At 38.8% G+C, this 21,543-nt stretch overlaps 1 protein-coding gene across 6 annotated transcripts in view; it reads left to right on the forward strand.

Annotated features, from left to right (window-relative positions):
• The window catches only part of igsf9bb (immunoglobulin superfamily, member 9Bb), a 115,890-nt gene that overhangs the window by 33,457 nt on the left and 60,890 nt on the right, over positions 1–21,543 (forward strand). For all 6 annotated transcript variants that reach the window (XM_055179323.2, XM_055179325.2, XM_055179324.2 and 3 more), the window contains exon 3: positions 8,119–8,265. In XM_055179323.2, coding sequence (XP_055035298.2) covers positions 8,119–8,265 — 147 coding nt within the window. The remainder of the gene's footprint in view (positions 1–8,118; positions 8,266–21,543) is intronic.

Here is a 21,543-nt window from a genome sequence, read left to right on the forward strand (position 1 = left end):
CAAAGTAGACAAATTAATACATACCTATCTTTTTTCAATGCGTGCATCTTTAGTGCAAAGTAGGGCTACACAATAAATTGCATGCGTTTGTCATGCGCATCTGTTAGTAAAGCTGGTTCCTTGATTAGTAGTAGATCACCATCACCTGCTTTCAGATGGAGCAGCGTTTACTACACAAAGCCGTAGTTTACTGACAATCGGGGCAATTTCGCATCATAATTGTGGGTGTATCGCCTGCGATAATGGATGAGATAGCTTTCATATCGCATATTGACAATCGCATGCAATTTATCATGCAGCCCTAGTGCAAATACTTTCATTATACTTCCATTTCATAGTCCATTATATTATGCTGCAAAGGTGTCGAATATGGTTCCTTTAAATCAGGTAATAGAATTTACGTTCTTACATCATTAGAAAAAAAAATTATGTATTCTTAATTTTCTAATATAAAAAAGGCCAGACGAAGACCTTTATTGATTTAAAGGTTGCTATTCCACTTGCGTCATGTCAAGGAACTATATTGTAATTTCAACCATACCAGTGCAGTACATAGTCACATGAGACAACGTTTCTCTAGGACCAACTACATAAGACCAGTGTTGTGCCTGAACGAGTACATTGAACGAAAGTTCATGAACTCTTTCATATTTTGGGCAAACGTGAACTGAACGTACTGTATTACTGCCTGATGAACTTTACTGTGTGTGAACTCGTTCATTCTGGTGTTTGCTCTCTCAGTTTAACGTCGTTCAATAGGATGCCAGATTTCTATAGAGTCTTCCAGGCGAAACCCCAGCCAAAACACACTGTAAACAAGGCTTAATGTGTAGTGGAAAAAACACCCATTCTGGCAACACCAGCCATCAGTGTTTGACGGCTGCATGCGTCATCAAAACAAAATGAAGCATGGAGGTGACACACTGACTCTGGACGCTGTTTAGATCCCTGCCGCGCCACTCACATAGTTTAACATTAAATAACATCATATCGTCGCTGTCCGATGAAGACCACGTATGTCCATTTTGCCGATTTTGAGATTTTTCAACGGATTGAATGTCCAGGTTACTGTAATATATGCACGTATGTCCATTTAAACTCAATTTTGGTCAAATGTGGATTATATCATTACACTGGCAAGAATATGGTTACATGTAAAGATGCCGTACCAAGTATGACAACGCTACATTCGACTGCTTTAGAAATACGATGTTTTTTTCACTTCCTGAAAAATAACGGTTTTGGACATACGTGAGTTTCATCGGGCAGCGACGATATTTGTCCCAAATTGTTAACAATCAACATGGGCTGCTAACGCATATTTTGGATCTTGAAATAGACGTGACTAAGCTCACGCTAAACGTGCACGTGCTGTGTGCGATACCTGCCAGTTGTCCTACACGCGACGCCGCACAGCGCTTCTCGCCTGGTGTGCGAACCCCTTGAAGCACCCGGCTAGCCTTTCAAGGTATGTGCAAGGAAATACAAAAATTAAAAGACAGTCAATGCTAATGTATACCCTGGTTGGATATGGACTTAAAGTTGGATATGAAGATGAAATCTGATGCATTTAGCTTTAGTGTTAAAACTGATAAAATAATTGCTGTCTGTGGTATATGGGCTATAATGGCAATAATTAAAAATAAAATAATATTGGAAAAAAGAACTATCCAAAAACCACTTGCACGGTGTGATATATTTGACATATATTTCAGTTGTGCAGTTACATTATCCCAAAAAATCCCAAGGATGTGTAAATAAAGAAGTTATCAAAATAAAAATGAAAAATCGCACTCTCAAGATATAATTTCACAGATTTACGCGTTTCGACCTAAGCCACTTAAATCTATGAAATTATATCTTGAGAGTGCGGTTTTTCATTTTTATTTTGATAACTTCTTTATTATTCGCACCCATAAACAATTTGGGAGTTGAGCGCGTCTGTTCTCAATACTGTGTAAATCTAAAGAAATTCCTATTTTAAATAATGGCTCTTTCTTTGTCGTTGTCGCCTATCTATGAAGTAAAATAGCACAATATGCACAGTCCATAACTGTGGCATGAACAGCCAGCGTGCTTCTGTGACCTGCATTTACATGAGGTCTCATTCAACACCATATTTCCTCTGACCTGTGGCCTGTAGTAGGCACCGCATCCTCCAGAGTCCACACTAATAGCTCCACTCAGCCCGATCACAGTAGCCCTGTGTTTTTGTGCGTGAGACCCCTGCATGACTTGACTCTGCTCTCTAACACAAGTTTGCTCTTTGTGCAGTATTGCTTAGGCATGATCTGATATCCACCACTGAAAGACTCTTTAGGAATCTCATGTAATTGGCCTTTGTGTGGGCATGTGTTTAAAAGCTGATAAAGAGACCACTAGTTAGAGTTCATAGAGAGTATGTTGTGTCCCAAATCTCAAGTGACTTTATGCGTGCTGTGTTTCCTTCTCATTTAAGTCATTTATTACTGTACCTTTGTTTAGCTGAATTATTCCCTCATTTGTTCTCTTTATGAATAGACCCACTCGTGTGTACTTAAATTTCCTTTGTTCTCCTTGTGTATACCTCTGGTTCTGTTTATTTGGCTATTGGTACTCGTTCCTAGATAATTTGTGGTTTATTATTGCTCGTGGTTTTATCCTTGTTATTTTCAGGTGTATATTAAAAGACTTTATTAGTAATATCTGCATTAAGCGTGTAGGATTGCATTACGCACCGTGACAGCAGACTCGACCTACTAAAATGGATTTACCCTTTAAAGGAGGAGATTTTTGACCTGTACCATGAGGCACATTGGGATGATGTGGCTCTCAATTACATCTTTTGAAGTGGGATGGATGACATCCTAGACCAGATGCTGCTTGTGGAGGAAGACCCCTTTCCTGTATTGAATTCATTGACTCGGTCTTGTAGGTTTTGGCAGTCTCATTTACTGTGGGAGTCGACAAGGAAAACATCAACAACTCCTGTTACCCAAAGAGCATACCATTGCCAGCCATCACTGCTCACAAAAAGGCAAAAGCTTTCCCAGCCCAGAGAGCCTTGGAGCCAAAGAAAGATCTTTCACTACGAACCCAGTGGTGGTACCACAAGTGTGAGCTACCTTAATCCATGGAGCCAGTCCCTAATCCAAGAGCAGGATGCCATTCTTGTCTGGTGCCTGATGACTCCCACCAGCTCTCCGGCTCCACCTTGGTCTTCTCCACCTGTCTGTACTGTGGTTTTCCAGGTCCATGACTGCACCTCAAGCCATCATCAGCCGTATGGCTCCCCATTGAGCTCTGATGTGGTCCACCACCATCATTTAAGCTTTACTAAGTTTTACATCCTTGTTCCACCTTTTCTGGCTTCACTTTGTTGGTTGGCGCCCTGGCTCCGCCCTGAAAGTCCATCTGGGCTCCACCCTGCCTCCTCCCTCCATTGGCTCCACCTTGGACACCCCCTTTGAAAATCCTTTTTACAGCCTAATGTGCCACTTTACAATGAACTGTATTGAGTATCAATTACTGCATAAATGTGTCCTAATATTTCCCTGTTGTTATTCCTGTGGTGCTGGAGGCAGGTTTCCAGTTCCCAGCATGTAACAGTGTATGAATGAATCATGCGAATTACTGCTTCTATTGTTTTATAGTTTTCCTCATTATTTGCAGTGATTGTAAAGGGTTCCTGCAGTTTACGTCACGCAGCTTAAACTCCATCCTTTTGCAATCGTAGAGCACTTTAACGTTGTAGTATTAGTATCGATAGTGGTTGAACAATAATTTTAAACCTTCTGTGGATTTATTATACCTTACAAACCTTACTATTTTAATATGTTGTATGTTTAATGACATGAAAGAGTTTAAATGTGGAAAATAACTGAGCTGATACACGTTAAAATGCATTAGAGGGATCTGTTATGTTTTATCTATTAAGTTTTGGATGTACATATATATATATATATATATATATATATATATATATATATATATATATATATATATATATATATATATATATATATATATATATATATATATATATATATATATATATATATATATATATATATATATATATACATATGCAAACAATACAGAAAACTGAGCTAAAGTCATTTTATTTTTGTGATTTACTGTGTTCTACATAAAATCATCCTACATTTTGAAAATAAATATTGATATCTTAAAGGCCATTCAAAATATGTTAAAAATAAAATCTTGTGTTCCTGTAGTTCAGTTGGTAAAGCATTGTGTTAACATTGCAAAAATTATGCGTTTAATACAAATTTATACACTGGGTTATTTTCAACCCAACCGGTTGGGTTCATCCCTTTTTGACCCAATGCTGGGTTGAAAATACTGTATTTAACCTACTTCGGTGTCAGCATTGTTTCTCTAGCTCACATCCACCCCCATCAACGCTTCTTAAAATAGGCCAGACGTTTGACCGCTCTTATTTCGCCTTTGGTTAACAGCACTAAAAGAAGCTTCTGCATGTATTTTTGATGTTTGCCTTCCTGTTTATTGCTGTGACCCATAAAACATTCTCATAAAAGATTGAGTGATGCATAAAAAATTCTGAATATGTATTCATGATAAATTTTATGGTTTAATAAAATGATGATTTAAATGTACTTTTTATTTTACTATTTACTGTTCTTCTAAGATCACAATTTTGTTTTTATTAATTATATTTACTAGCAGAAAATAGCTTGGACCTATTAGGACACCCTAATACAGATACAGTTTACAGGGTTCCCACGGGTCCTTGAAATCCTTGAAAGATTGTGAATCTGGGGAAAAAAATTCAAGGCCCTAGGAAGTTTTTGAAAATATACATACATAGATACAGGTCATTAAAGGGCTTAAATGTATTTCATGCAAGAAGTTTTCTGGAAAAAATCCATATCATTCCTTGTGTATTGTAGGATAATAACATACAATTTCTAGCTTTTTAAGCACACATGCTAAACTGTTTGCTTTAAATGCTTATATCTTCTGTTTGCCAGTGTTGATTTATACCCAAATGCCTTTTTGCATAGTTGTGTTTGACAAATGTCTCTGGTTACATATGTAACTGTGGTTGCCTGAGAAGGGAGTGAGACGCTGCGTCTCCCTTGTAATACTTCCGGCGTCCCTGTAACGTCGTCTTTGGCAATATTTTAGATAGCGATGTACTTCCTGGTTTCTGCATCACCCTGTCTTTGTTGTTAAGCCTCACCATTGGTTGAATTTAATATACACATTGAGACGCACTTACTCCTGGAGGTTCCCCAAAATGTAACGCAGTGACGCAGTGCGAGTGTAATAATGTATCTTAAGAGGTAGGGCCGGCCCTGGCCAATTTGCTGCCCTAGGCAAGATTTCACCTGGTGCCCTTTAGAATCACAATTGTGTTCCAATCATTTTGTTCATAAACTTACACAGAAAAAAATGCACAGCTTTGTCTAGTTTTTCTTAATTTTGAAAATATTTTGGAAACACACACAAACACACACTCACGCACGCACACATACACACAATACCCTGTCACTCAGGCATTTGATCTTGACATTGTCACTGAAGGGGCAGTTTAAAATATAAACCCAGAATTCAGCGAATGTCAAGAACGAGAAAACGGAAACATAAATCAGACCGAGACGCGGGATTTAAATTACGTTACACGGACCATGTTTAAATTTCAATGTTTCTGCACAGAAATACCAACTTTATCTGGTATTAATAAGCTGCACATTGGAGTGCTTGGCTGCTCCCCGCGGTGCTGAAGACGCGTGATGGCACTATGCACAGATATTTACGTGCAATCTATTGGAAAGCGGAGGAGTCATTCGTTGGATTAGTAAAATAACGAAATTATAGCTTTTAAATGGAAGAAAAAAGTTTTTTTTGTGAAGAGATTTTTTTAAGTTTAAAAGTGCACAACTCTTCTCAAGGGGAAGAAAGCTATACTTTCCCCTTTCGTGCAACCTATCGGAAACGCAGATGAGTTTGGTTAGTAAAATAATGAAATTATAGATTTAAGTACAAAATAATATTTATATAAGAGAAATATTGAAATTAAAAAGTGCAAAACTTTTCTTAAGTGGAAGTAATAAAGTAAAATAACGAATAATAATTATATAATAACGAATAATAGTTTCCAGTAGGTTGCACGTAAATGTCTGTGCATGTGCCACCAGTACTCTGTCTGAGCGCGTCTTCGGCGCCGCGGCCAGCACTCCAATGCGCAGCTTGTTAATGCCAGGCAAAGTGAACAAGTTGCTATTTCTGTGTAGAAACATTGAAATTTAAACATGGTCTATGTAACATTATGTAAATTCCGCGTCTCTGTCTGATTGTTGTTTCCGTTCTGATCTTGTTCTTGACGTTCGCTGAATTCTGGGTTTATATTTTAAACTGCAGCTTCAGTGCAGTATAACCACAGAGCTATTTAACAAGCACGATCTTCCGAGATTATATGCTACTAATAATTCATTAATAACTGCTGTTTTCTTGTGCAAAATTAAATATTTACAGTTAAATGTTTATATACATATATTAAAAAAATAATAATTTGGGATCCCCAAGGGGTCGGCGGCGCCCTTAGCATTTGCCTATTCCGCCTATGCCCAGGGCCGGCCCTGTGCTCTCACTTGAAATGTGTCCCACATTTAATCCTTGAATTTGAGGGTATTGGACCTAGAAAGTTCTTGAAAGGTCCTTGAATTTGAAGTTAAACAAGGTGTGGGAACCCTGAGTATATGAAGTTTAGAGAGATTGAATAAATGTATATGCATGCATGCAGCATACATACTTTGTGTGCATATACTTAAAGATTTGGGGCATTTTACAAACACAATACATTAACATTCATATGCACTGGCTGTATTAATTTACTTAATTAATTTATTTACATAATAGTTGTATGTTGTACACTGTGGGACTATAACAGACTCTTCTTAGACTACTGTACTGTCTGTGTTTGCCATTTCTTACTAGGAAAAGTTGTTGTGCAGGTTAAACACTGTCACATAATAGCCCTAAACTCTGCTGTCTTGCAATCCCTCTGCCAGTGCTGATATTGTCCCTGCCATCTGCTCGGCATTGTTGCCAGAAAACGGCATAAATCCCTTCCTCCGTTTGACCCTTGAAACGTCCAGCCAGCCATAACATAGTGTCATGGTGGATTTGCTTCTGCAGCTAGAGATGTTTCTCGAAGTTGCTTACAGGACTGTCAGAAATGACTGCAGGTCTCTTTGGCTCCCACCTCAGAACTGACAGTACGTTCCCAAAAAACACTCATGAGTGATGGATTTCTGCACTCTGTGTGCAGTAGAGTAAAGATAAACAGACTTTATTTATTTGTAGCAGTTACCTATGCAGCGGCCTATCAGTGGCCTTAGGAAACTTTGTTTCTTGTGCACCAGCATAAATTTAGTTCTGGTCCAAGTGATGGACCAATGTGAAAAATCATGTCCAATGAGCAATGGCGGCCGGTGACTTTTTTTTTGAGGGCGCTCGATGCGAAGTTCGTCACAACATGTATGTAGCCCGTCATGTGGGTGGTTCATAATTTCAAAATATGCGTTACTGAAAAAAATGATTCATTAAATTTAATCAATTTTTTAAGGTAAGTGGTTGCAATCAATTTATTTAAGCTACATTTAAACAAAAAAGATTAGTAATGTAAAATAAAATATAACACTTTTGTTTAAATGTAGCTTAAATAAATTGATTGCAACCACTTACCTTGAAGGAGATGATTAAATTCAATGAACCATTTTTTTTCAGTGTATGCGTATTGAGTGATCTTATGTGCATGGATATTTAATGAATTGGCACTTAACACAACCCATATTGAAATTAAAATGGTTGTAATTTAGAAACTGTAATTGTAATGGTGCTAAAATTAGCATATAATTGATCACATTTGCATATCATTACAATGTTTAGCAACTTGCTGCATATTAGAAGGTTAGCTAATCATACCAGAGGTATTTTGACGTACATGTACTTGCGTAATAGTTTGTGTCTGTTTTGTAATTGTATATCAAGCAGCAACATTTAACCAATGGTGAAAGACCTTTGGTTTGTATTGTAATGGTATCTAAAAAGTCAGTTCATACGTGTCTTATTTCGTGCCTTTTAACCCCACAGGTCGAACCAGCCTGCATGGCAAGTCATCTCTGCGTATTGAGAGGGTTCGCTCAGAAGATCAGGGCTGGTTTGAGTGCAAGGTCCTGATGCTGGAGCAACAGTTCCACACCTTTCACAACGGCAGCTGGGTGCACCTTACAGTCAACGGTGAGTGTCTGATCTCAGGTTTTTTGCTTTGGTTACTGGGCTGAGGCCAGTGGCCCTGGATCAGCTTTATAAAGGTTAATATTAACCCAGAGCATCATCAGTCTCAGTCTGCCTGTGACACGCTGTCGCCGTGGTTCCAGGGTTTCGTTGCCTAGGCAGCAGACACCCAAATCCCCAAACTGGTTGCAGTACATTAACTCTGGCTCATCACTGGGTTAGATCCACACAGCTTTCATGACGGTTTACTTCTCTAATAGACAAAAGCTTTACTTTTCCCCTAAACCAACAACAGATTGCACTTTAGAAGTGAATAGATGTGCACTTATAGACTGCTTGATCTGATTATTATTATTTATTTTTTTTGGGAAACTTGCTCACTTGTGCGATATGTTCGAGCAGTAATATTGTCTATCATGATTATAATGATTCTGCTAGATATTTTAATGACATTTTTAATATACAGTAGTAAAAACACAATATGTAAGATTTTTGCACTAAAATACTGTATATAAAATCCACTAGCACCGTGTTATATTTGAAGAGCTCAGTTGCAAAAAGTGCATCTGACATGTTTTCTTGTTTTCTTTACATGTTTAAACACCAGTGGGTCTAATCGTAAATGAACTTTATTATTTCCATTCTTAAAGCAACACCAAAGAGGTTTTTTTTTACCTTAAAATAACATTTCCAAAAAAGTTTTAGTCATTCATCCACTCGAAACAGGGTGAACGACACTTTCACATTCGCTTTGCAGCCCTCTATTGGCCAAAACCACACTAAAGAAGTTTTCAACCGTCGGGTCACGGTCCTGTAGTTCGAGTGAAAACCACAAAAACTTGCTTTACGGCAGACCTACAATCCAATCAGAGCCAGTAGGCTAAATTATTTATGGACAATTACGCTTCCAACCTGTAGGGGGAGCAAAGAGCAAAAACTCTTTAGTGTTGCTTTAATGGATTCTGCCAACAAACCTGAATGGCCGGGATTAAGCATATTTGAAGCAAAAGTATTTGATGAATGTATAATTTGTGCCGAGAGCATTCGGTTAATATTATTATCAAATTTGTCACGGTCGTGTTTAGCGTTAAGTTCACATGTACTAAGATTATCCCCCCCCCAAAAAACAATGTTTCAACAATGTTTTAATCCAGAGAATTAGCAGTTTTAAAAAACGTTGCACCCGTTTATAGGGTCTGCTCTTAACTCTTTCCCCGGCAATTAAGAGAAAACACTTCTCTGCCAATAACGATTTTTTTCCGGCAATCCGTATTTCCGCAATTATCCATCAGGTGGCGCTCTTACCCAACTTATAAAACCCAGAAGTATTCCCTTGTGCCAAACTGTTCAAACTCCGTGTATGTTTTGAGGATCGCTCTGAATATGATCTCTATCAAAAGTTTTTTGAAGAAACCTATCCATATTTGAGAGTTTATAAAAGAGAGCCAATGAATGTAGATTAAAACTGTTTTTTTTTTTTTTGAAAGCAGGGTATTTTCTTTCATTTGATAAATTGTGATACATTTGATACTATTGCCACCTGGTGGATAATAGCGGAAATACGGATTGCCTGAAAAAGTTGTCATTGGCGGGTTAGCACTTTCTCTTAATTAACGAGTTAACTCGTCAATGGCGGGGCAAGAGTTAATCACAATTAATTGTTTGACAGCTCTAGTTATAACATAATGGTTTCAACATTTTATCATCCATAAACATAATATATTTTCACATTATTCTTTTTTTAAATTGCTCTCACTTAACATAAATTGCAGTCCTGCCAACAAATATTTCAACCAGTTGCGGCCGGTGACTTCTTTTTTCGAGGGTGCTCGATGCGAAGTTCGTCACAACATGTATGTAGCCTGTCATGTGTGTGGTTCGTAATTTCAAAATATGTGTTCGAGCGATCCTATGTGCATCATGTGTCTTGTCAAAATAAGTGTCTGCTAAAGGGTTTATGATAAAAGAGTCAGAGTTTACTGTTAAGGGAGTGTCTTGCGTGTATTTTGTGAACGTGAGTGTCTCTGTGATCATAAACAGTTTCGACGAGTGTGCAGCAGGCACTTATTTTGACAAAACACGTGATGCACATGGTTCACACATGATGGAAGGTATAGTATAGGAAAAAATTGTTGCGCTCTCAATGTTTCTTCATGTGCGTAGAACCAAGAAGGATATGTAGAATTAGGTAGAAAAAATGGATGACCGCACACTGAATCCAAAAAGATTTGAAAGGTCTAGAAAGTACAAAATTTATTTATTTATGAAAGTGCATAGTGCAAAATGTGAATTAAAATCAGAGAAACCTGAGCAAAGGTTTCAGCAGCTTGCTATCCTCAGTGCTCCACATGATGGACCAAACATATATTTTAAAAACACGAGCAACACACGACCCATATTTTGAATTTGCGCCCCTCGGATGAGCAGTCACGAGCCGCCACTGATTTCAACTCCTTTATGTAAGCCCCTGTGTGAATGTTAAAATTAAATCTCTACTATTTGATCTCTATTAGAGTATACAGTATGCTGCCCAACTTGTCTGGAGTTTTTGAGGATTGCAGAGTGGACTTTAGGTAACATGATCAGATTGAAAATGTAGTTGTTGCTATATCAGCTACACGCCCAGTAGCAATCTGTGTGAATCTGTTTGTGTTTTGCCTGGTTTTAAATCTAGCAGCTCAGCACACATAAATTGGAGTGTTGACGGGCCATTTTATCATCCTCATGTGAATGCTTGCGTTTGGTGACCGCATGCCCCGCAGACTGTGTGACTAACACACTAATATCAGCAGTGTTTCTTCTATGAGAGCTCAAGCAGTACACAATCTTCAGCAGCCTGCAGTGAACTGGGAAAAGTACCACAGGCCAGGGCAGGCGCTCAGAGACGCTTTCAGTCCGATCTCTGTCTAACTCTTATACGCTGCATTTGAGTTTAATCAAAAACTGAATGGGACTTTAGGGTGTACTGGATTATGTTTGGCTGGCAGGTTGTCAAACCTCATTAGCAATTCCCTTTCTCACAGTGCAGTGCATGTACACACAAGTATCAAACTTTAGCATATCTCAGTGAACATCTGCATAGGACCAGCAGATGAATTGCTTTTTGAAGGGTATCGTGCAGAACGCTGTCTGTGTGAGTCTCTTTAAAGGGGAGGTGAGTGTGGTGAGCAAGCGGCTCTCAGGAAAGAAATTAGCTCTGTGTTAGATGCTGTCGCTATGCGCCTCTGAGCTGTTGTTTTACAGTTCCTGTGATATTTTCACTCTCTCACACTTGGGGAGCTTGAAGTGTAAGGTACGTGTCAAAAGTGATAGGGAAGCAAAGCAGTGATGTCATAGCTCATGAAAATAGAAAGGTTGAGACCTTATACAGGTGATGGTGGCCTCATGTTGTATACAGACCAAAATGAATGCATTTAAACTCTAAAAAATGCTGGGTTATTTTCAACACATTGGGTCAAAATGGGATATTGAGTGAAATTAACTCAGACAATGTTTATATTTGACCCAACAATTCAGTATTTTTTCTTTGAAACACCCCAGAGTTGGTTAAATTACAAACCAATGGGTTGAGTTTGTACTTTTTGACCCAACACGTGGTTGAAAATCCCTGTAATGCTTCCCTGTAGCTGTCAAATATAGTGTATGTGTTCACACAGCTTGCATAAAGTTTAAGGATTCTAAGGATTTTTAAAACATGTCAATACTTGTGTACACGTTTGTTGGTTAGGTAAGCTGTGGACAAATAAATCCATTGGGTTAAATAAACCTTAAAAAATCTCAAAAAATCACTCAACCATGGGTTAAAATTACCCAGCACTTTAGGTTGAAACAACCCAAGACTAGTGTTGCTTTCGTCAATGAAAAGTATGACTAAATATTGTTGTCAACAAACCTTTATCACGTGACGAAAACGAGACACAACTTAAATGCTGGTCATGTGTCGATCAGTGTTGGGGAAAGTTACTTTTAAAAGTAATGCATTACAATATTAAGTTGCTCCCGAAAAAGTAACTAATTGCGTTACTTTTCGTGGAAAGTAATGCTTACGTTTTTTTTTTCAGTTACTTTTGCGTTACTTTTTCTTGGCTGAGGCTTGATCTCTTTCAGGCCTTGCATGTGTTTTTTATGACTGAGAAGTTCCATATTTCCATCGCAAAAATGTCGAGCTCTGGCCTGCCATCTCCGTTTCTGACTCAAACAGTTCCCACACAGGCGTGTATGCATAGAGTGCATAATGTGACTACATTTTGTTTAATTCAGTACATAATTTTTTTAAATTGAATTAAAAATGTTACTTGCATTACTTTTTTGAAAAAGTAACTCAAATATTAATGTGTACATTTAAAAAGTAATGCGTTACTTTACTCGTTACTTCAGAAAGTAATATTATTACATAATGCACGTTACTTGTAATGCGTTACACCCAACACTGGTGACGATGAGTATAATTAAATGTATAATGCAATACTGTTGACGAATAAAAACGAGACTAAAAGTGGTTTACAAAATAAAACTATGCTAAAATGTCTCTGACCAAAACGAGACAAGACAAAATGTTATAACGTTATTTTGTCTCTTTTAGCCATCCCCACATCTCTGCACCCCGTCACCTGACTGCAGATGATCATGTGTGTTCAATGGTGCTGTGCAGATTGATCCCCAAAAAAACAAACCCATAAAAGTACAGCGAGAGCGAATAGAAAGCATGCGGAGCAGTCTGCTTTCGCGATACTTTGATATAATACGCCATCCGTTTGCACAGTAACACACTTCACAATTGATGGACAGCTATGCCCGGGAAGACACATAGATTCTGGCCCTGTCCCAAATGGCCCACTCCGGACATGTGGACTTCCTCAGAGTACATCACGTAGTGCAGACTTTAGGGACCCTTGCGCAAGTCCACGAGGGTACACCAGAGTCGTATTTTGGGACAGACTGAAGCGTCATGCCGGAAATAGGAACACATCAGTGTGAACTCCTCCCATTTGTCGTCTGATTACTCTTTCGCAAGGACTTCTGTGTTGGTAAAGTACGTGGAGCCTGCAGCAGTGCATTAAGGGTGCAAAGGGGGCGCTAATGAGCACACTTCAGGGTATAAAAAGGACACCCTATGGGCCCTAGGGACAATTTAATGCCACGAAACCAAAAGACCACATGAAGTGCGCCATTTGGGACAGGGCCATATACACTAGATGTCGCCTTGGCTACGTCAGTTCATTGAAACAAATGCGTCAAATAGAGCCACCATCTTGAAACAGGGAAGCCCCTCCTCTTTAACGCACCAGCACAGGTTAATTTAAACCCAATGGTTGGGTTTGTCCATATTTTACTGTACCCAGCAACGAGAAAAACAACCCAGCATTTTAAGAGTGTATCTTTGTACTGCATAGCTACAAACTGAAATAGTTGGTTCCACTTATAATAATATAATCTTTTTCTTCTTTGCAATGCCGAGTATGTGTGGAGAGAATAAGACTTCAACCCAGAGCAGCTTGATCTTACACTCCCCTTCTGGTTACCACTTATCCCCTGGATTTCAGAATACAATTCTTCAAAGTTTTCATTAGAATGCAGAGCCCAAACACTTGTTCACTTGCAAAATAAAGTCATTCACACCATCAATTTAAAGCTCAATTGCTTTTTGATACTAATGTTCCAATGTGTTAAAAATAAATCACTCTTCAAAATCCTAATTAGTCTGTTATAATGTTTCTCCAACTGTGAAATTATGTTTAGTAACTATATTTTTGAAGAAATTGTGATTGATGCTTGCCTGCGTAAGTGTTAGAGAGCATTTGGTGGTTGCCAGCGTGTTGCTATGCAGTTGCTAAGGTGTTGCTAAATAGTTTTTTATTATGTTGCTAGAGTGTTTGTTGTTGTTAAGGTAGTTGCTGTAGCACTCTGGGTGCTTGCCAGGTAGTTGGTTACTGTTGCCTATGTCAAAATACCCTATATTTAAAGTCTCCATGAAGTCAAAATTAAACTTTTTCTTTACTTTTTAAATGCGTTAGGCTTAAAGGAAGACTCCAGCGTATGATTAGATTTACTCATCATCAAGGCATCATCGATTTACACTAGTCAACATTTTAAGTGCATCAAAAGTTAGTCAAAGTTGTCTTAAAGGTGGAGCGTGTAATTTGTACAAGGATCTCTTGACAGAAATGCAAAATAATATATCAATACTATATTATCAGCGAGGTTTAAAAACCTTTCATAATGAACCGTCATGTTTTTATTACCTTAGAATGAGACGTTTTTATCTACATACACCGAGGGTCCCCTTACATGGAAGTCGCCATTTTGTGTCGCCATGTTTCTACAGAAGCCCTTATTGGACAAACTTTTTTACTAAGTTGTCTCAGATGATGACATGTTTGTCCGGTGGTGGCTACCATAGCTTCTCTATGCGTTTACTGTAAGCAGTAACTGAGCCGTTGGTTGCAATTCACAAACGTATCACTTAATGCGGCTAAAATTTACACACTGCACCTTTAAGACAAGAACGGGTATTGTATTGTTCAAAATTTTAAGAAAACTTTTATGAAAGTCCACTTAAAAATTATTATTACTATCAGAATTATAATAGAAAAAGTCCTTGCTTTTCCAAGCTTTATAACATAGTAAACAGGGTCCAGGGAACAACTTCTGACTACATTTTTAAATATGGATATTTTTCTTACAAAAATCGCATGGATTTCCCCTTTGAAGGCCTTTATTAACCCCCTGGATTACATCTATAAAGGATGAATGCAGTTGTTTGGGCTTTAAAGTCAGAAGTATTAACAATAATAGCTAGCTTACGGTGATGGTGAAAGTATCAGTGTGCACCGTGCAAGTTATTTTTGTGACATCACAATTGTGGTGCAATGTGGTCTAAGGACTGGTGTGAAATCTCCCTGAGGGGTCAAGGATAAACTTGGGGAAGTTGATCATCCAAGTTCTTCAGATATGGCCCAGCTGTAGTTCAGTGTACATCTGTGATATTGTTTCATTTCATGTTTTTGTCCACTTCACCATAAGAGAATTGTAAGAGTAAACACATTATCACATTGTGGCATTTTGCTCAATTGTAGACATGACGTTACGCTAGAAACTCTTAACGTTGTCTTTACTGAGGTACATTTTGGTGCCTTGTTACGCCTGTCTCACACCTGCCTGCTTTCCTTAGATCAGTCATCAATCTCATTAGTGTTTAAATGACATAATTACTGTTAGAGTAAATAAGTTCTTCTGGATCCAAATAAGGAATCTGACCATGTGAAGAATATAACTGTATACAAAAAAGCTTTAAGCAATTCAAACTGCATAACGTTTCATTAGAAGTTTCAATGATTAAAGGTTATGGGGCGGTTTCCCGGACAGGGTTTTGATGAATCCAGGACTAGGCCTTAGTTATATTGAGACATTTAAGTCGTTTTTACAAACATACCTTACAAAAAACAGTAATTGTGTGCATTATGAAACAAAATAGTGACACTGATATACGTTAACATATGACAGTGCAAGATGTTTTTAAATTAAGTTGTTCAAACATGCATTTTAGTCTGGGACTAGCGTATGCCCCCCGTCCTGGAAACCATCCTTATATGAATTTATAGTAAAAGAGAGCGGTTGAGGTGGTGACTCTTAACTTATTTTTTATTAGCCTAAAGCTTTTATCTTATGACACAGTCTTGAGCATGATTTGCCACTTGCTATTGACAGGGGATGTTTGGGAAACTATTTTTAATCTGTTTTCCTGAAAGAGAAGTGCTGTGCTATTTTCAAATTTATTTAATTTATGTTTTTTCACTTATAAGTGTACACAAACATGATGTCTGACATTTAAACTAAGAGACATCAACTAAATGCTAAGATAAAAGCACCAATTTGTCTTACTGTGGGTTTACACCAAATGCGAACCGTGCAATAGCATCGCGTTGCTAGCTCTAGAATACTCGCGGGATTTAACTTCATGTCATGCGAAGTTTTAGCTTGAGTTGAATATTTTGAACTTGGGCGAAGACGCGTTTTCACGGCAAATGCGCCGCCCATATCGCGCCATTTGCATCGCCCTATGCGAGGACGCCTCTGATCGCGTCTTTGCATTGACTTTGTATTTAATCTACTCGTGCAAATCGTTGAACTCGCATCTGGTGTAACTGTGGGTTTACACCAAATGCGAAGTGTGCAATCGCATCGCGTTGCTCGCTCTAGATTACTCGCGGGATTTAACTTTGTGTCATGTGAATTTTTCGCTCGACTTGAATATTTTCCCCTTGGGCGAAGATGCGTTTGAGGTGAATAGCGCTTGTTTTCACGGCAAATGCTCTGCCCATATCGCGCCATTTGCATCGCCCTATGCAAGGACGCCTCTGATCGCGTCTTTGCATTAACTTTGTATTTAATCTACTCGCGCAAATCGTTGAACTCGCATCTGGTGTAACTGTGGGTTTACACCAAATGCGAAGTGTGCAATCGCATCGCGTTACTCGCTCTAGATTACTCGCAGGATTTAACTTTGTGTCATGTGAATTTTTCCCTCGAGTTGAATATTTTCAACTAGGGCGAAGACGCGTTTGAGGCGAATAGCGCGTGTTTTTCCATATCACGCCATTCGCATCGCCCAATGCGAGGACACACGTAATAGCGTCTTTGCATTGACTTTGTATTTAATCTACTCGCGCAAATCGTTGAACTCGCGTCTGGTGTAAACCAAATGCGAAGCGTGCAATCGCATCGCATTGGTCGCTCTAGATTACTCGCGGGATTTAACTTTGTGTCATGCAAATTTTTCGCTCGAGTTGAATATTTTCAACTTGGGCGAAGACGCGTTTTCACGGCAAATGCGCCGCCCATATCGCGCCATTTGCATCGCCCTATGCGAGGACGCCTCTGATCGCGTCTTTGCATTGACTTTGTATTTAATCTACTCGTGCAAATCGTTGAACTCGCATCTGGTGTAACTGTGGGTTTACACCAAATGCGAAGTGTGCAATCGCATCGCGTTGCTCGCTCTAGATTACTCGCGGGATTTAACTTTGTGTCATGTGAATTTTTCGCTCGACTTGAATATTTTCCCCTTGGGCGAAGATGCGTTTGAGGTGAATAGCGCTTGTTTTCACGGCAAATGCTCTGCCCATATCGCGCCATTTGCATCGCCCTATGCAAGGACGCCTCTGATCGCGTCTTTGCATTAACTTTGTATTTAATCTACTCGCGCAAATCGTTGAACTCGCATCTGGTGTAACTGTGGGTTTACACCAAACGCGAAGTGTGCAATCGCATCGCGTTGCTCGCTCTAGATTACTCGCGGGATTTAACTTTGTGTCATGTGAATTTTTCGCTTGAGTTGAATATTTTCAACTTGGGCGAAGACATGTTTGAGGCAAATAGCACGTGTTTTCACGGCGAATGCGCCGCCCATATCGCGCCATTCGCATTGCCCCACGCGAGGACGCCTCTGATCGCGTCTTTGCATTGACTTTGTATTTAATCTACTCACGAAATCGTTGAACTCGCATCTGGTGTAAACCCACAGTAAACCCACAGTTACAGCTGATGCTGCTAGTGTAATGTATGCGATCAGGATATAGTTTTTGTTATTGCATTTATTTCAATAATCGCCATGTGTTTAATAGTAATTCAGTAGACCATAAAAAGCTGTGAATTCAGGTGAGAATTTTAGTTGTCGTGACTTCATGGTTTGCAGTTTCATACTCAGATCCTAATGGCAGGGTAAGAGAGAAGAGCAATGCCTTTAAATCTGTTCCATCATGACTGTGAGCTAACGCTAATCCTAAAGGATTTAATGGGATACTCAGGCAGTCTAAAAGGAGGTTGCAAAACAGTGCCTCTCATGTTGTGATGTTAAGATTGCTGTTGGAAGCTTACTATTCCAAACACAATCAAGCTTAAAAAAGTTGTATCCTCAGTGACCTTAATCTCTCATTTCTGTGCATGTGACTATTTTATCTTGCTGATAATGCCTTTTTTTTTCGAGTTTCTTTGAATAAAACAAGCAGACGTTGTTTGGTTAGTCAGCTAATGACAACACCTGCATGGGAAAACTGGCTAAATCACAGCAGGTGTCCCAGTGATTATTATACAATAGATAACTTTGAACCCTTAAATGCATGAGCCATGAAGACATATCATACATAAACATATAAAATACTGTATTTTCAGTTTGTATCTTAATAAAATAGATTGAAAAATAAATATGGATGGAGATTACAACTTTTAAAACAACAAGTCTGGTGGTAATGGTGGCCTAACTGTGTGTTCAAATTCGTGTCTACCTCGTCTAGTTTGCTGCTTGAACATTTTGAGTGTACTCGCTTCATTCACACGTGAAATTCTAGTCATCGAGACATTCAGGTGGAAATTCGCATAATGGGAGGGGCTTCTGCCACTCCGCCCGCTTCCTGTAATCTAGTCACTACTAGAGCAAGCTCCTGATTGGTTAACGCGGCGCGTTTTTCCTCCAAAGTTCAAATTATTCAACTCGCGCAATTCGCACCATTCACGTGAACAAGAAGTGCAAATGAGGCAGAATCGCGTCTACCGCACCGCGCTAAACGCCTCATTCGCGCCGCTTGACCTCCAGACATTGACTTAACATTAAAATCACTCGCGCTTGACGCCTCTACCGCAGCTGGTGTGAACGCAGCATAAGACTTTGGCACAGTACTGTAATTATATTGCTTGGTTAAATAGTAATTTCTTTGGATATTATTATAAATGCATTTAACTTTTTAATTAACTTTGTTGTCGTTTTGCTTATCATATATTATTGTCTTAATGGTATTGTTGTTGTCAGATAGAAAGTCATACAGGTTTGCACTGACAAAATATTTTTTTCATTTTTAGGGTGAACTGCCCCTTTATGAGGCGTTATTATACACCGGTTTTAAATGCATGACATCTTATTGCTTTATTGTAGTACATCCCCAAAGTTCGTATGGAAATGAAATGCAAGTGATGTTTGGCTCTTTTCTGTCAAGTCAAAGAGGTGCTAAATGGTTGCTAGACATACAGTATGTGTGTTTAATTAAGAGATTTCGACTAGGAGAGCCCATACCTATTCTAGTATACAGTATTAGGAACATATCTGCAACATCAAAGTTCCATCACAGATCCAAAGAAGCACCATTATGTATCAGTCAGCTTATGTCTGCCAAACTGCAATTTTAATAATGCCAAGACAAATCTTATTTTGTAAACCTTGTAAAGTAAGTGAATGAAATTGTGGGCTCTTGGGTAAAGCGCAAAGCCAGATTAAGCAAAAACACCAGTGATCTGCGCAGTCCGGCGTGGTTATTTGGATGATCCTGATGCTTTGTGCTTCCATTCTAATTGGCCCATTTGGAATCCTGTGATGATTCAAGCTGACCCTATAGCAGACTGTAATGCAGCAGCAACAGGCTTGGCGCTTGAGTTAGGGAGCTGTCCATGGTCCTGATGCTCGTGTGCCAGTGTGCTGTCCATGGTACTGATGGCCTCACAGTTACGTGTGGGTGCTGAATACTTGGCACTGCGAGGACATATGGTTCACCAACACTGCAGATGGCATCATGGCATGAGATGAAGGCTTTTAAATGAGAACATAGTATAGTACGATGGCGCTAGGAGGACACCATTGATTTGGAACTGGCTGAGCTGATAATTGCAGCTCTGATTGTAACAATCTGTTAACTTGGTTTGTAAATGGGAATGGGTCATGTGAAACTGGCTATTAGCGACATGCATGATTAGTTGTACGGTGTTATACTGTGTAGTTGATCCTTGGTTTGTTGTCATTGAGTGTAAATGAAGCTGACATCTGTGTATCATATTTTTATATTTTATTTTCTAGTCTCATGCTCTAGGCAAGGAGTAATTAATTCCCCAAAATACTGTCATTGTGGTTGGCACAAAGGATGTTTATTCTGGCTGCAAGTAAACTCTTGTTTAATGTGGTGTGTTTAGTATGGTTCATTTTTGTGTAGTTTTGTTAACAGTTTTGGAGTATAAGGGCATTTGACTAATCTTGCTAGCTTCTTCCAGACAGATAAATATACACAAAACACCGCAGAATTTGACTGGTTGCACCTCCTTTAACAGCTGTGCATGATCTGGTTACATGCATTTTGTCATTTACAATCTTCACAATCTACGATCCTTGGCGAATTAACCCGAAAATCCATCTGCACTACCATGCGCTAAACGTCAGTAGTTAGCGTGCAAGATAACAGAGGAGGACGAAGCTCAGGATTACTTGTGTAAGCAGATCATACTGTGTAAGATGATTATATATGTCTAATATGAAAAAGCCTAAAATCTGCATGTGTCATTCGCTTGTGTATGTGTGAGGTGGATAGAGGAGCTATCATATAACATAGTCTGCATCCCCATCAGCCTGAAATAAAGAGGATTTTCACATTATGATTAGTGTATTCAAATAGCAGTCTGTGGGTTGGTTCTGGCTTTTGTGTTTGTGCTTAATTAGCTTTGGGTATTGCCCATCTCCCTTTAAACTCTTTACCGCCTTCATTTTGCCGATTTCGTTCATGTTGCAGATGTCACAGTTGCACCATCAACACATAAACATATAATCATACATGAGTGGAATTTTCCCTCGCGGTTTAAGATTGCCCATCATTTACTGCAGGTTCACCGTTTGTGTTTTATTTTGGTTTGAGCGTGATATGTTTATACATTGATAACATAAGATAGACATTTTGCCTTGTGTTGGCGGCATCAGCCAGTTATCATCAACCATGGCATGGTTAATCTTTTATGGTTTTAAGCAGATGCACACCTCAGGGGATCAAACAACTATCACCAAGCTGGCTAGAAATGTTAACAAACAGTTTTGTCTAGGTGACTTCCTCGTTTAAGTTGCCTTATTCAGCTTCTGAGTATGCATTCAGCTCCTCAGTATGCATTACCTCAAATTTAATCTGTGTATGACCGAGAGTATGTCAGTGATAAGAAAATGGTTTGCGGTCAGTGATGGGCCCTCTATGTGTGCTTAGACTTGCAATTTGGTTATGTTTACAAAAGCAAAACCTTCCGAATATAAAAAATATAAAGATATTTGAAGAGTTAAAAAGAAAATTGTAATGGCTTAAATGAATGTAGATTTATAAAAGCGTGGTTTCTTTCTTAACAGTGAAACATAAGAGGGCATTTGGTTCCAAACACATTGCATACCTTAATTTTCATATATTGCTTAAAGCCAGTCACAAGATTGTAGCTTATGATTTTGCACAAGCTATTTCTGTTGGCAATATATATATATATATTATCATCCAT

The sequence above is a fragment of the Misgurnus anguillicaudatus genome, chromosome 9 (genome assembly GCF_027580225.2).
Source record: "Misgurnus anguillicaudatus chromosome 9, ASM2758022v2, whole genome shotgun sequence".
Lineage (NCBI taxonomy): Eukaryota > Metazoa > Chordata > Actinopteri > Cypriniformes > Cobitidae > Misgurnus > Misgurnus anguillicaudatus.